Source organism: Dryobates pubescens, chromosome 36, assembly GCF_014839835.1.
Source record: "Dryobates pubescens isolate bDryPub1 chromosome 36, bDryPub1.pri, whole genome shotgun sequence".
NCBI lineage: Eukaryota > Metazoa > Chordata > Aves > Piciformes > Picidae > Dryobates > Dryobates pubescens.
Window position 1 is genome coordinate 7,534,816 of NC_071647.1, and position 13,982 is coordinate 7,548,797.

At 50.2% G+C, this 13,982-nt stretch overlaps 1 protein-coding gene across 1 annotated transcript; it reads left to right on the forward strand.

Annotated features, from left to right (window-relative positions):
- Positions 1 to 11,858: 11,858 nt before the first annotated feature.
- On the forward strand, positions 11,859 to 12,561 carry LOC104298711 (feather keratin Cos1-1/Cos1-3/Cos2-1). The gene is given in 3 exon segments (XM_009898804.2): positions 11,859 to 11,897; positions 11,899 to 11,991; positions 12,232 to 12,561. Coding segments are annotated over 3 exon segments (462 nt in total).
- Positions 12,562 to 13,982: the final 1,421 nt, after the last annotated feature.

A 13,982-nucleotide genomic window follows, 5' to 3' on the forward strand; every position in this document is an offset into this window, starting at 1 on the left:
GAACTTGGAACACAATGTTTGAGAAAGGATTGGGGCCATTGCCTTAGGGTCATCTCTGGCTTGTCCTGCCAGGGCAGCCTGGAAGCTCTGGCACTCTGACAACATGGCCAATGTCACCTTTCCTATATTCCACTCACCCTTGCTTTTCTCTTTCCTTCTTTGTCTTCTCTTCCTCACAAGCTGCTGTAAGGACCCTCCAGCTTGTTTCCATTTCCCAGGCAGGTCTACAGATTCCCTGTAGGAATTCTGCCACAGGAAAAGGGAATTAGATTTTTGGCTGCTTCTGTTCTTCTTGCTGGGCACCTCCACTTGAAGTGACCTAACTTCTGTCTTCACACTCATTAAAAGATTGCTGCAACCTTGCCTGTATCCCTGAGGTGACCTTTCCATCTGCGTGCTGACTGTTGAGGGAAAAGGGGAAATCAGTGGGGACACAGGTGAACACCTCAATAATGCCAGAGGCACTTAAAGGTGGGACACTGCTGCAGGTACTGCTTCTTGAAGTTGGGAAAGACATCCCTAGTCACCCCATGGCCAGTAGGCATCAGTCATTGTCCAGGTGTGTCTCAGAAATCCCCTCTTGACCCTGGAGCACATCATATGAACAGGAATTCTGACAACTGCTGCCTTCAAGAGAAGTCCTGTTAGCATGTGAATGACCTTGGGTGCATCACTCAGTGGGTCCATGAGTCTTCAGACCATCAGGGAAGAGATGCAACGTATATATGGACTCATGACCCAGAGGTACCTGTAGCCATGGCCATGCAGGTTATCCATGTGTGTGAAACATGCACTGCCTTCAAGGCAAGTGGTTAAAGCCTCTGTGGTACAGAGGGCAACAGGTGAAACATCAATAGGGAGAGGCCTGGCAGATTGACCACACCACACTTCCACAAACCCTCCAAGGCAAGTGCCATGTGCTTACAATGGTGGAAACAACCACTGGATAGCTGGAAACATCTCCACAGCACCAAGCCACCAGCTGGCATGTTATTCTAGATCCTGAAAAGGAAGTCTTATGGTGTCATGGGCATCTCAGAAAGTACAGAGTCAAGAAAACTAGACACATTTCTGGAATAGCCCCATGGCCACTTGGGTCAAAGAGCGAATAGCCAATGAGTAGATATTTTTACACACACATCATGCACCAACATCAAACAATGCAACAAACATCCTCAGTGCTGCCCTTAAGCATATCAAGGGCAAGAGGGTCATTAGCAGCAGTCAACATGGTTTTACCAGAGGAAAGTCATATTTGACCAGCCTGATAGCCTTTGATGAGGACGCAACCAGGTGGATAGATGATGGTAGAGCAGTGGGTGTGGTTTATCTTGATTTCAGTAAAGCATTCAACACTGTTTCCCACAGCATCCTTGCTGCTAAACTGAGGCAGTGTGGTCTGGAGGGTCAGGGAGTGAGGTGGATGCCAGCTGGTTGAAGGAAAGAAGTCAGAGAGTTGTGGTCGATGGAACAGAGTCTAGTTGGATAACTTTATCTAGTGGAGTCCCTCAGGTCTCAGTACTGGGACCAGTACCATGGATCAGTATAGGCTGGGGACTGACCTGTTGGAGAGCAGTGAAGGGGAAAAGGGCCTAGGGGGTCCTAGTGGGTGGAAGACTCACCATAAGCAGATCCTGCGGAGAATCAGGATCTCACCTGAGTTATGAGAGAATTGACACCCCTTCCAGCCAGGGAGAATGTGCCTGGATCCCTTTTGGCAGTTCTAAGTGTGTATGCTGCAACCATGAAGCTGCAGTCCTGCAAGCCAAACCCACCCTTCATATGCTGCTTGCATATGAAGGGCCCAGAACCATGCCCAGCAGTTCTTGTGCTGGCTGCTATGTTGCAGGAGAAGGAGCTGCCTGTTGCTCTATCTGCCTGAGAGCCCAAGTGCCAGGGCAACCCAGCTGCTACAGCCCCAAGAAGGAACAAGAAAAGGAGCTGCCAAGAGGAATCTGTGACACTTGCTCATTTCTGAGCTGAGCCAAGGGGAAAGCTGCTCTGTGCTGCCCCCAACGTGCTCTCCAGCACTTTGGAAGGCAACTTCTCCCCTACAGCATCCTGCAGACTCTGCAGATCGGCCAGCACCAAGGGAAGCACCTGAGAGCCTGTTCCAGGTGAACCAGCCCCACACTGCATCCCTGCAGCAGCAGGAGAAAGCTGCCTCCACTGCATCCTCTGGAGCCAGTCACAGCAGCAACCAGCTTAGCAACAAGCCTCCACCAGTGAAACTGTATTGTTCCAGTGTTCACTTGTTTAACACCAGTTTTGGTTCTGTTTAAATCCCTGCACTTTAGCCTGTGTGCTATTGTAACCTGTGGATTATAAAGCAGCAGGTCTCAGTATCCCTGGAGTTATAATTCATGAGTAAAAATTGGTTTAAGTCTCTTTGAAAGGTTCCTTTAATTGTATGCCTGACACCTAGCCTTGCTCACCAGGTCCTGTTGAGTTGGCCTCTAGTGGACACGTGGCAGATTGCACCCTAGCTCTCTTGAGCTTTGTATTTTTCTAATTTGGTTCAAAATTGTTAAACTGTGTCAGTTTATGGAGAATATATGCACAACCACACACTAGAAACTCTACTCTGCCTCTACCCTGCCCTGGTGAGGCCACATCTGGAATATTGTGTCCAGTTCTGGGTCCCTTAGTTCAAGAAGGACCTCAGGGCACTACTTCAAAGAGTCCAGCACAGAGCCACAAAAATGATGAAGGGAGTGGAACATCTTCCTTACAAGGAGAGACTGAGGGAGCTGGAGCTGTTTAGTTTGGAGAGGAGGAGGAGCCTGAGGGGTGTCCTCATTCCCGGTGAGTGCTAAGAGGATGGAGCCAGGCTCTGCTTGGTGATGCCCAATGACAGCACAAGGGGCAGTGGTGGAAATTGAGGCATAGAAAGTTCCTTGGAAACATGAGGGGGGGGAAATTCACTGTGAGGGTGGCAGAACACTGGAACAGGCTGCCCAGGGGGCTGTGGAGTCTCCCACTCTGGAGGTATTCAAAACCTTCCTGGATATGTTCCTGTGTGGTCTGCTCTTAGGTGATCCTGTTCTGGTAGGGAGGGTTGGACTGGATGATCTTTTGAGGTCCCTTCCAACCCCTAACATACTATGATTCTGTGAAAGTTTGAAAGTGATGGGTGGTAGGACCTCCAAGCATGAGGATACACATTCAGCTGATTAGTCAACACTAGAGAATCTGTCAATTGAGCTAGTCCTGTCCCATCACAACTTTTAAGAGCTGTAGAAGGGGATAAATTCTCCATATTGAACATAAAATTGTGCTGCAGAAATCAGTTGGGGTTAGTTGTGCCTGGGGCAAAGACAAACCCATTTCTGGGATTGTTCCGAGTGCACCTGGTAGGTGACACTGAAGTATGGGGAGGTAAAATGTACTCCTCACCAGGATTTGGGTTGAGGTGAAGAAAACCAATAAATTACCTCATATCAAGTGCTATATAATCCTGCCACTGTCTGCCACCACTCTCATCATCTCCATGTGCCCTCTCAGTGGTGTCATTGTGAGAATCACTTGGGTTATTTAAGAAGGAATTTAGTAAAATTGAGTGAAACGCAGCTGGGATAGAGTGCAGTGAGACATCGTCCAGCTGCTGCACCTCACATCACCTGCCCTTGTCACTGCTGCCCGACCCTGTTCTTCCACCTGAGTGGATGTTGCATCACCCTGTCTCCCTAGAGAGCCTTTTATGACAGATAGAGCCTGAAGTCATGGACCAAATGTGCTCACCTTGCGAGGTGTGGGAAGCCCATGGGATGAGGTTATTTACAGTTTCTCCTCAGGTGTGCTTATTGCTGCCTTCTGACGTTGGTGTAAGAGTGACCAAGAGTGACTCTGCAGCCCCACAGTGCTCCCACCACGGCTCCACCTGGGAAGTGGCCTCAGACCTGCTGAGTGCAAAGCTCAGGGATGCTTACTGCCAAGTGGGCACCATTACCTGGGTGAGTTGGCCAAGCTTCAGCAAATTTGCTGCCTGCCCTTCTGTGTAAAACTCTGGCACCAGGTCCAGGCACACCCTGGCTGAGGTCCCATATTGTTTGCATGCTCAGTTCCTGAGGGCTCTTTTAAAGTTGTGGGTGTGGTTGCCACTGCTGGGCAATGTCAGCACCTCATCAGCCTGTCCAACAGGAACTGCCAGATCCTGGTGGGTGTTTCCACTCCCCTGCCATTTCTGCACCAAGGGAATACATAGAATACATAGAATAGAATAGAATACATAGAATAAACCAGGTTGGAAGAGACCTTCAAGATCATCGCGTCCAACCCATCAACCAATCCAACACCGCCCAAACAACTAACCCACGGCACCAAGCACCCCGTCAAGACTTCTCCTAAAAACCTCCAGTGATGGCGACTCCACCACCTCCCCAGGCAGCCCATTCCAATGGGCAATCACTCTTTCTGTATAGAACTTCTTTCTAACATCCAGCCCGAACCTCCCCGGCGCAGCCTGAGACTGTGTCCTCTTGTTCTGGTACTGCTTGCCTGGGAGAAGAGACCAACATCCGTCTGTCTACAACCTCCCTTCAGGTAGTTGTAAAGAGTAATAAGGTCACCCCTGAGTCTCCTCTTCTCCAGGCTAAGCAACCCCAGCTCCCTCAGCCTCTCCTCGTAGGGCTTATGTTCCAAACCCCTCACCAACTTTGTTGCTCTTCTCTGGACTCGTTCCAGCAAGTCAACATCCTTCCTAAACTGAGGGGCCCAGAACTGGACACAGTACTCGAGGTGTGGCCTAACCAGTGCAGTGTACAGGGGCAGAATGACCTCCCTGCTCCTGCTGGCCACACTGTTCCTGATGCAGGCCAGGATGCCATTGGCCCTCTTAGCTGCCTGGGCACACTGCAGGCTCATGTTCAGTTTACCGTCGACCAGCACCCCTAGGTCCCTCTCAGCCTGACTGCTCTCCAGCCACTCTGACCCCAGCCTGTAGCTCTGCATGGGGTTGCTGTGGCCAATGTGCAGAACCTGGCACTTGGATGTGTTAAATCTCATGCCGTTGGACTCTGCCCATCTGCCCAGCCTGTCGAGGTCCCTCTGCAGAGCCTCTCTGCCCTCCAGCAGATCAACTCCTGCCCCCAGCTTGGTGTCGTCAGCAAATTTACTGATGATGGACTCGATGCCCTCGTCCAGATCATCAATAAAGATGTTAAAGAGCATGGGGCCCAGCACTGATCCCTGGGGCACACCACTGGTGACTGGCTGCCAGCTGGATGTGGCACCATTCACCACCACTCTCTGAGCTCGGCCCTCCAGCCAGTTCCTAACCCATCGCAGTGTGCTCCCATCCAAGCCATGGGCTGACAGCTTGGCCAGGAGTTTGCTATGGGGAACGGTGTCAAAGGCCTTACTGAGGTCCAGGTAGACTACATCCATAGGCCTCCCCACATCCACCAGGCGGGTCACCTGATCATAGAAGGAGATCAGGTTGGTCAGGCAGGATCTGCCCTTCCTAAACCCATGCTGGCTGGGCCTGATCCCTTGGCCATCCTCTAAGTGTTGTGTGATTGCACTCAGGATGACCTGTTCCATAATCTTTCCTGGCACTGAGGTCAGGCTGACAGGCCTGTAATTCCCTGGCTCATCCAACCGGCCCTTCTTGTGGATGGGTACCACATTGGCCAGCTTCCAGTCATCTGGGATCTCTCCAGTGAGCCAGGACTGATGAAAAATCATCGAGAGTGGCTTGGCCAGCTCATCTGCCAGCTCTCTCAGCACCCTAGGATGGATCCCATCTGGTCCCATGGACTTGTGGGGGTCTAAGCTGCTGAGGAGAGCTCCTATCACTTGCTCATGGAACACAGGGAAACTATGCAGCTCCCTGGCTCCTTCTGCCAGCTCTGCAGGCCAGCTGTCTGGTAGACGTTCTTTCCCGCTAGTAAAAATTGAGGTAAAGAAGGTGTTAAGTACCTCTGCCTTTTCCTCATCCTGTGATACAACATTTCCCTCCATGTCAACTTAGGAGTGGAGGTTGTCCCTGCCCTTCCTCTTGCTATTAATATATTTATAGAAGGACTTTTTGTTGTCCTTCACATCAGAGGCCAGTTTAAGTTCCAAATGTGCTTTTGCCTCCCTAATTTTCCTCCTACATGCCCTAGCAGCCTCTTTAAACATTCCATGGGTTGCCTCACCTTTCTTCCAAAGATGATACACCCTCTTATTTTCCCTTAGTTCTGTTAAAAGTTCATTACACAGCCAGGCTGGCCATCTGCCCCGGCGGCTCCTCTTCCGGCACACTGGCACAGCCTGCTCCTGAGCCTTCATCAGGGAAAATCAAAGGAAACCCTCTGTACACTGAGATCCACCACTGCTGCTAGTGTGACTGTTTCTGAAGCAGCTGCTCATGGGCATAGGCAAATGAGAGTGGTAACTTGTACAGTACTTTGGGTTCTGGCAGGGCCCAGAAGCTCTCCAGACATGCAGGGCTGAGGTCATTCACTGGTTAGGATTGCTGAGTCACACTCAGCCTATGCAATGAAATCTTCACTGCCTGTGAACCCAACAAATCCATGGGCTGCTGCAGCTCCAGGGGAGCATCCAGTGACCAAAGACAAACTTTCTGGCCACCACCAACCATCTACAGGCAGACAGAGGTAAGTGGGCAGATGGCTGCAGTGCACAGAGCATCCCCACAGCAACTTGGGGTCCCCACAGTGCAGTGACCCTCTGCCTTCTCATGGCTTGTTTCAGGGGACTTTTGCCCCACCAAAAGGATCTGAGGTTTCACTTTTGCTGCCAACAGCTCAGTGTGATTTCCAATGATACTGGCAAAGTCCCTTAGGGCTCTTAGCCTTCAGCCCCACTCAGTGCTCTAAATCTTGGCAGCACTCAGGTGTCTGAGGTCTCCTGAGTGCCCAAAAGGAATTCCTGAAGTCAACACTGGGATCAAAGCTATGTCTTGGGCACAGTGCCTGATGGACAACATGAGGCTCCCCTCATGATCTTCCTGCCCACATTTAGAAACAGACACCATCTTTCTCCATCCGGAAAATTCCTGGGCACTGAGCACTAAAAGAAGCCCAACACAAACACTGAGGGTGACCCTACGTGGACTCCCCAGGTGCTCTGAGGTAGGGCCAGTCCTATCTCTGCTAACACCACCTCTGCTCCTCACATGCACGCCAGGATCTTCCCAGCACTGCAGTCCCTGCTGCTTGGAGATCTGCCCAGCAACATACCTTGGGCACACTGGAACCACATGGCCACTCTGAAGGGCAGGGCCATGCCCTCACAGCAGGTCACCTCCCCTTACACTGGGCTCTGCAGGTTACAGGACCATTCTGGGCAGTTACACTGGGAGGAGGAGTACTGGTACTAAGCCCAGGAAGACACCACCCCAGCATGGGTCCAAGGCCTCTCTCTTCCCTGGACCCAGGCAATGAACCCACAGGGAGGAGCCTTTCAACACACAACAGAGAAAACCCTGAGAATCAGTGCACTGCTCTGGGTACATCCATCTGCCACCCTAGACACAAGTCCAGTATGGACCTGTTGTTAGACTTTGGGCCTTCTCTTTTCTCTTGAGCCTGACAAAAACCTTCTGGAGCAATGTTCAAATGTTCATGTCCCTCAGTGCTACTCCCTGTCTGCAGCAAATGTTTTCATAGATGAAGTTCTTTGCCCAATGGAGCTAAGCTAGGGTGAGACATCCACTCAGTTGAGCATTCCTTGGTAAGAAATTAATTTGCCATGTTGCCAAATGACAAAATGCCCTGCAGGGAGTCCCAGCCTCTCCTTCCTCTGCATTTTGTCCTGAGAGGACAGGAAGAGTTGCCAGAGAGCGAAGGAGGACTCAGAGACCCAGGCTTCAATGCAGCACAACTTTAATGAGTGTAGAAAAGAAGAGGAGGTGGCTCACAGGGAGCACCAGGAGCCACTAAGATGGGGTAGAGCTGCAGAAGGGGGCCCACCTGCCTGTCCTGAAGAAGCAAGATGGCCAATCGGTCCCCAGTAAGCTGGCACTGGGACAGTAAAGGGAAAAGAGTGGAAGAAGGCAAGAATGGTCCAAAGATTTAAATACAATGTCTTGAAGATACATCTTCCGTCCAAGACCATATTCTGGGTACTTGCAGCATCTTGCCAAGGCTGTTGCCAGCAGCTTTAGCAGGGGCGGCAGGGTCTGCAGCAGTAGCGGTTGGTGATGCAGGAGAGGTCAAAGCCCCCGGAGTTGATGGGCACTCCCTCACAGCTGAGGATGCTGCCAACAGCAGCAGAGGTGGAGGAGCCCACAGCAGTGTTCTGAGGGAAGGAGCTGAGGATGGGTCCAGGCAGGGTCACTATCACAGGGGAGGGCTCAATGACAACAGTGGAGTCCTGGCACCTCACACAGCAGGGCTCATTGCAGCTGTTGGCCAGTGGGGTTGGGCCACAGGGCTGACAGCAGGGCTGACATGGCTTGCAGCAGGACATGATCTTGGGTCTGGAGGTTCACCTAGGAGGATGGACAGGTAGGAAATAGAAAAGCACGAGGAGCACCCATGCCATCCACCATAATGGAGCCCCTTCTGACCCAGCACACAATGTCCACCTCAAAGCCCAGAAACCACCTCAACTAAGTCCCACCTCTCTCTGAAGACCTTCTCTTCCTTTTCTTACACAAGAGAAGTGTCTCTCAGCCCTGCAGTAGGGCAGCCTATGTCATGAGAAGACACACAAGAAGCAGAGACCTGAACTTGAAGGAAGAAGAGAGGCTTCAGACTTACCTGGTTCCCAAAGAGGAGGAGGTGAGAGAAGTGGATGAGACAGCAGCGAGCTAAGCTGCCTTTTATAGCAGTGCTGCAGTGCCTCAGGCAGCACTCAGGCATCTTTGTGCAAGGAAGAATTCTGTGAGCAGATCATGACAAATGCAAACCATCCCAGCTGATGGGACAGGCTGGTTTCCTGTTCTGCTACCCTTTCATTTCCTGCCTTCTGCCACATTCCTTTCCATTTCAGATGGCTTCTGTAAGTGCCAGGATGAGAGCCCCAAGGGTTTCCTGGGTAGACACGTGGCAATGCAGCTCAAGTACTGGTGGCATCCCATAAATGCATGTAATGGGCTCCTGGGTCATTCCTGGTGGCTTGTTTGTGGTCAGATTGCCAGGAAATGACCACTAATGCTAGTGTTGGTCCCCAGCTTCTCCTCTGCAGAGTTCCTCTTTTTTGATGTTTTCCTGTTTCTTGTGTGAGATGTAGGATAGTTTGACCAACCCTGCTTGGAAGTAGTGTAGCTCAGTAACTCTTCCCTTTGTTGAGCTTGCTTATGGTACTGCTGAGAGGGTTCAGCAAGGTCCAACTTTCTTTCCCAGTGGCGTGGCATTGAAGCTTAGGTTCTAGTGTTAGACCCCAACCTCATTAGCATGTCCAGTTGTGACACCTCTGTGCCTTTCTCTGGCATGGGCCCCACTGATATCAGTTTGGACTCTGACATGCAGATCACTTGCAGCTAGAGCTGAGACCTGCCTTGGCTCTATGAACACTTAGGTACATTCTGATAGTATCTTATGGAAATCACCATAATTGCTCCAGCTGTTTCACTTCCTAAAGGACCTACCAAGAACCTGCCAGTGCCGTGGTTTTGAAGCATTTCTTTCTAAATCTTTATGCATGAGTGGTGATACCAAACGTTACCAAAGTTACATCCATCCTACTGAAGCCTGGACCGGTTCTACTTTGTGGGCATCTTTATTCATCTGCTTCTGCCTCATTCTCCTCTGGTCTCTTGGTATTGGGCTTACATGGCAAGGCCTGGCAGGAGGAGAAATGTTGCAGGGATGGTTTCTGTAAGAGTCGTCCAAGGTGTGTCCCCATGGCTGACACAGCCAGTTCCAGGCAGCTTCAGAATGGTCTCACTGCTGCCCAAGGCTGAGTCCATTAGCAATGCTGGTGGAGCCTCCATGGAAAATGTATTTGAGAAAGGATAAAGCATTGCACAGAAAGTGAGGAATGAACTAAAAACAGGTGTGAGAAACAATCCTGTAAGCCCCAAGGACAACAAAGAATGATGTGGTGAATATAGAATAGAATAGAATAGAATAGAATAGAATAGAATAGAATAGAATAGAATAGAATAGAATAGAATTAACCAGGTTGGAAAATACCTTTGAGATCATCAAGTCCAACCTATCATGCAACACCATCTAATCAACTAAACCATAGCACCAAGTGCCCCATCCAGTCTCTTCCTAAACACCTCCAGTGATGGTGACTCCACCAGCTCCCTCTGCAGCCCATTCCAATGGCAATCACTCTTTCTATGAAGAACGTCTTCCTAACATCCAGCCTAAACCTGCCCTGGTGCAGCTTCAGACTGTGTCCTCTTCTTCTGGTGCTGGCCACCCGGGAGAAGAGACCAACCTCCAAATGAGTGCAACCTCTCTTCAGGTAGTTGGAGACAGCAATTCTAATTACTCTTTCCCCAACCAGAGCACATTTCAAAGAACTAAAAGAAGCTATTTTAATGTCTTCTTGTGGACTGATAACAAGAAAAAGACAAGAATATACAACTGACATGAATATACAAATTTAAAAATAGGACAAATACAGAGGAGGAAAAAAAAAGCTCAGGTGACAGTGCAGAGATACCCATGTGGCCCAAGACCACAGTAGAACAGATATCAGCACTGCAGGAGTAGGGCAAGGATCTTAGTACCATAGTATCAAGTATCATAGTATCATAGTATCTTCCCCCTGTACTGGACATTCTTACACTTGCAGCTCAAAATCTGAGTTCACTTTTGTGCTCCTCACTCCTAGAAGGACACTGAGGTGCTGGAGCATGTCCAAAGAAGACCACTGAAGCTGGTGAGGGTTCTAGAGCAGAAGATTCCTGTGAAGCAGATTAGGGAACTGGGGTTGCTCAGCCTGGAGAAAAGGAGTCTCATGGAAGACCTCTAACTACTTGAAAGGTGGTTGGGTTGAGGTGGTGGTCTGTCCACCAGATAAAAACACTATAGGAGAAGAGGCAATGGCATCAAGTTGCACCAAAGGAGGTTTAGGTTGAACTGAAGAAAAAAGTATCCCAGGACATAAAGTGAAAAAAAGAGTGCTCGGGAGGCAGAGGCTACATTTCTGTTCTCTGAGCACTTCTCTGCCAGGTCAAAGGCACCAACATTCAGTTGGAGAGGGACTTCTTCTGGCCACAGCAACCTGCTGCTCCATTCAGTTCAATGGCCAGGAGAGTCTTGTGTGACCTTGTACAAGTCCTTAGGTTTCAAATCAAACAGGTGCAGGTTGAAACCCATGTGTTCCTGCCTGTCTACATGGAGCCATGCAACAATCTGTGTGCTCACAGGAAGCCAGGAAAACATCAGGAAAGGGGCAACTCTGCTGAGGATGCTTTGGGAACCATACTAGCAGAATAGGACTCAAGAACCCACAGGAAAAACAGGCCCCAGACCTGCTTCTGGGGACCCACAGAGAGCACACAGAGGGGGCAGGATGCAAGTGAACCCAACAAAACTGTCCTGAGAGCACTGTTAGTGCTGCAGTTGGGTCAAAAACTCCCAACTTTCCACCTGTGTGGAACCATGAATGACCATCAGAGAGAGATGAGCAAGATACAAGGCTGTGATAATTCTTCCCACATGGCAGACCTTGGGCATCTGGAGAAGTATGAGAGCAGTGCCCATTTCTGACAACTTGACTACAAACAAGCCCTCAGGACTGACCCAGGTGCACATCACCTGCATGCATGGAATGCCACCAGCACTTGAGATGAGTCTCCTGACCGCACCCACGTCTTGCAGAAATCCTTGGCCTCTACAGAAGCCTTCCAATGGGAAAGGATGTGACAGAGGGCAGGAAATGAAAATGGCAACAGGAGCCCAGGACACAGCCTGTCCCATCAGCTGGGATGGTTTGCATTTGTCATGAGCTGCTCACAGAATTCTTCTTTCCACAAAGCTGCCTCTGGGCCTGAGGCACTGCAGCACTGCTATAAAATGCAGCTCAACTCTCTGCTCTCTCATCCACTCCTCTCATCTCCTCCTCCTTGGGAACCAGGTGAGTCTGCAGCCTGTGCTCCTCTTTCAACATCTGGATTCTTCATGACATATTAGTTCTGGTGATAGGGGCTGTTTTTCTCCTGTGAGAGGGAAGGGGATCTTCTGCAGAGAGGCTGGGACTTAGCCGCTGAACTTTGAGGTGGGCAGTGAATGCTGGGTCAGAAGGGGCTCCACTGTGACAGGGTTCATAGCTGCTCCTCATGTTTCTCTGTTTTCTTTCTCCCTTGCTCTCTCCCAGGTGCACTTCCAGCCACAAGCCATGTCCTGCTGCAAGCCCTGTGAGCCCTGCTGCCAGCCCTGTGGCCCAACCCCACTGGCCAACAGCTGCAATGAGCCCTGCTGCAGGCAGTGTCAGAGCTCCACTGTGGTCATCGAGCCCTCCCCTGTGATAGTGACCCTGCCTGGACCCATCCTCAGCTCCTTCCCTCAGAACACTGTTGTGGGCTCCTCCACCTCTGCTGCTGTTGGCAGCATCCTCAGCTGTGAGGGAGTGCCCATCAGCTCCGGGGGCTTTGACCTCTCCTGCATCACCAACCGCTACTGCTGCAGACCCTGCCGCCCCTGCTAGAGCTGCTGGCAAAATCCTTGCACAAGAATGTTGAAAACATGAAAGTATGATGCTGGACAGATGATCATTCAGATAATTCTTGCCTTCTTCCATTCTTTTCCCTTTTCTGTCCCAGTGCCAGCTTCTGGGGACCTATTGGTCTCCCATCCTCTGCAGGCTGGCAGATGGACACCATGCACCAGATCCACCCCATCCACTCCATGCTCCCTGTGAGCCACCTCCTTCTATTCCCTAGACTCATTAAAGTTGTGTTGCATCTAAGCCTGGGCCTGAGTCCTCCTTCCTTCTCTGGCAGCTCTTCCAGTCCTCTCAGGGCAAAAGCCTGAGACTCCTTCCAGGGATTTTGTCACTTGGCAATATGGTTAATTGCTTTCCTGTTTTCAGGAATACACTGATGGTCACTGCTGCCAAGGGACACTCAGCTGATTGAATGTCTCACCCTAGCTTTAGCTCCCTTGGACAAAGACCTTGGCAGCTCTCCCTCAGTGTGAAGGAGGCACTGAAGAATGACACTGTTATGAAGCCAACACAACAAAAACTGAACAGACATCCAACGGGGTGCAACAGGACTCAGCTCTTTCATGGCAGTGGTCAGTTCCAGCAAGCCAGACATGTTGATGAGAAATTTGCCAAATTCTCTCTGCTCTCTTTTTCTACCTGCACCTCATTCTAGGTGTGGTCAGACATTTCCTGAGCAGGTGTTTCCTTCCCATCATGTGCTGGGCCACAACACAGGAAAAGAGATGTAACTGATCTCATTCCCTGAGCACACCTCTGAAGATGGGTTCCATGTGTCCTTATACTCTGGGCCCAAGGAATGCTGTAAAGTTTATTGTTGGCAGAACAGGGTTGGTCAGTGTTGTCATGAGTGGATGACAAAGCTCACAGCTGGAGGATGGTGTGCAGCTTAGGGCTGTGGCACACTGAAATCAATTCTGGTTCCATCACCACAGCATTTCTCTTTGTTTGACCAAAGTTCATTCTTTGTTAACCCAAGTGATTCTCACACTGGCAGCACTGACAGAGCACCTAGAGACAGTGGGAGTGGTGACAGACAGGGCAGGGTAACAGAGTGTGGTGGTTGAAATTATCCTTTAACTAATCTGGAGAACTATCCCCCAAAATAAAATTGCCAGTTCAGTTTTGGATGGAAGCAAATGAAGCTGTATTTTGTCCTGGTTTGAGGCTAGGCAGATCCTCTCTTGCCTCCCACCAGGGCAGAAAAATGAGACTCACAAATGGATTGCAGAAGTGATGGAAAGTTTAAATGGAAAAGCAGTAAAGTGTTTTACAGAGAACTACAAGCATAGTGACAAAAGAGATACCAAAGCATACAGAATCCCCTTACAGCATAACCAAGAGCCTACCAACATTTCCCTTCTCCCTATGTGAGGGTACACCCAAAACCCCCAGGGCTCTTT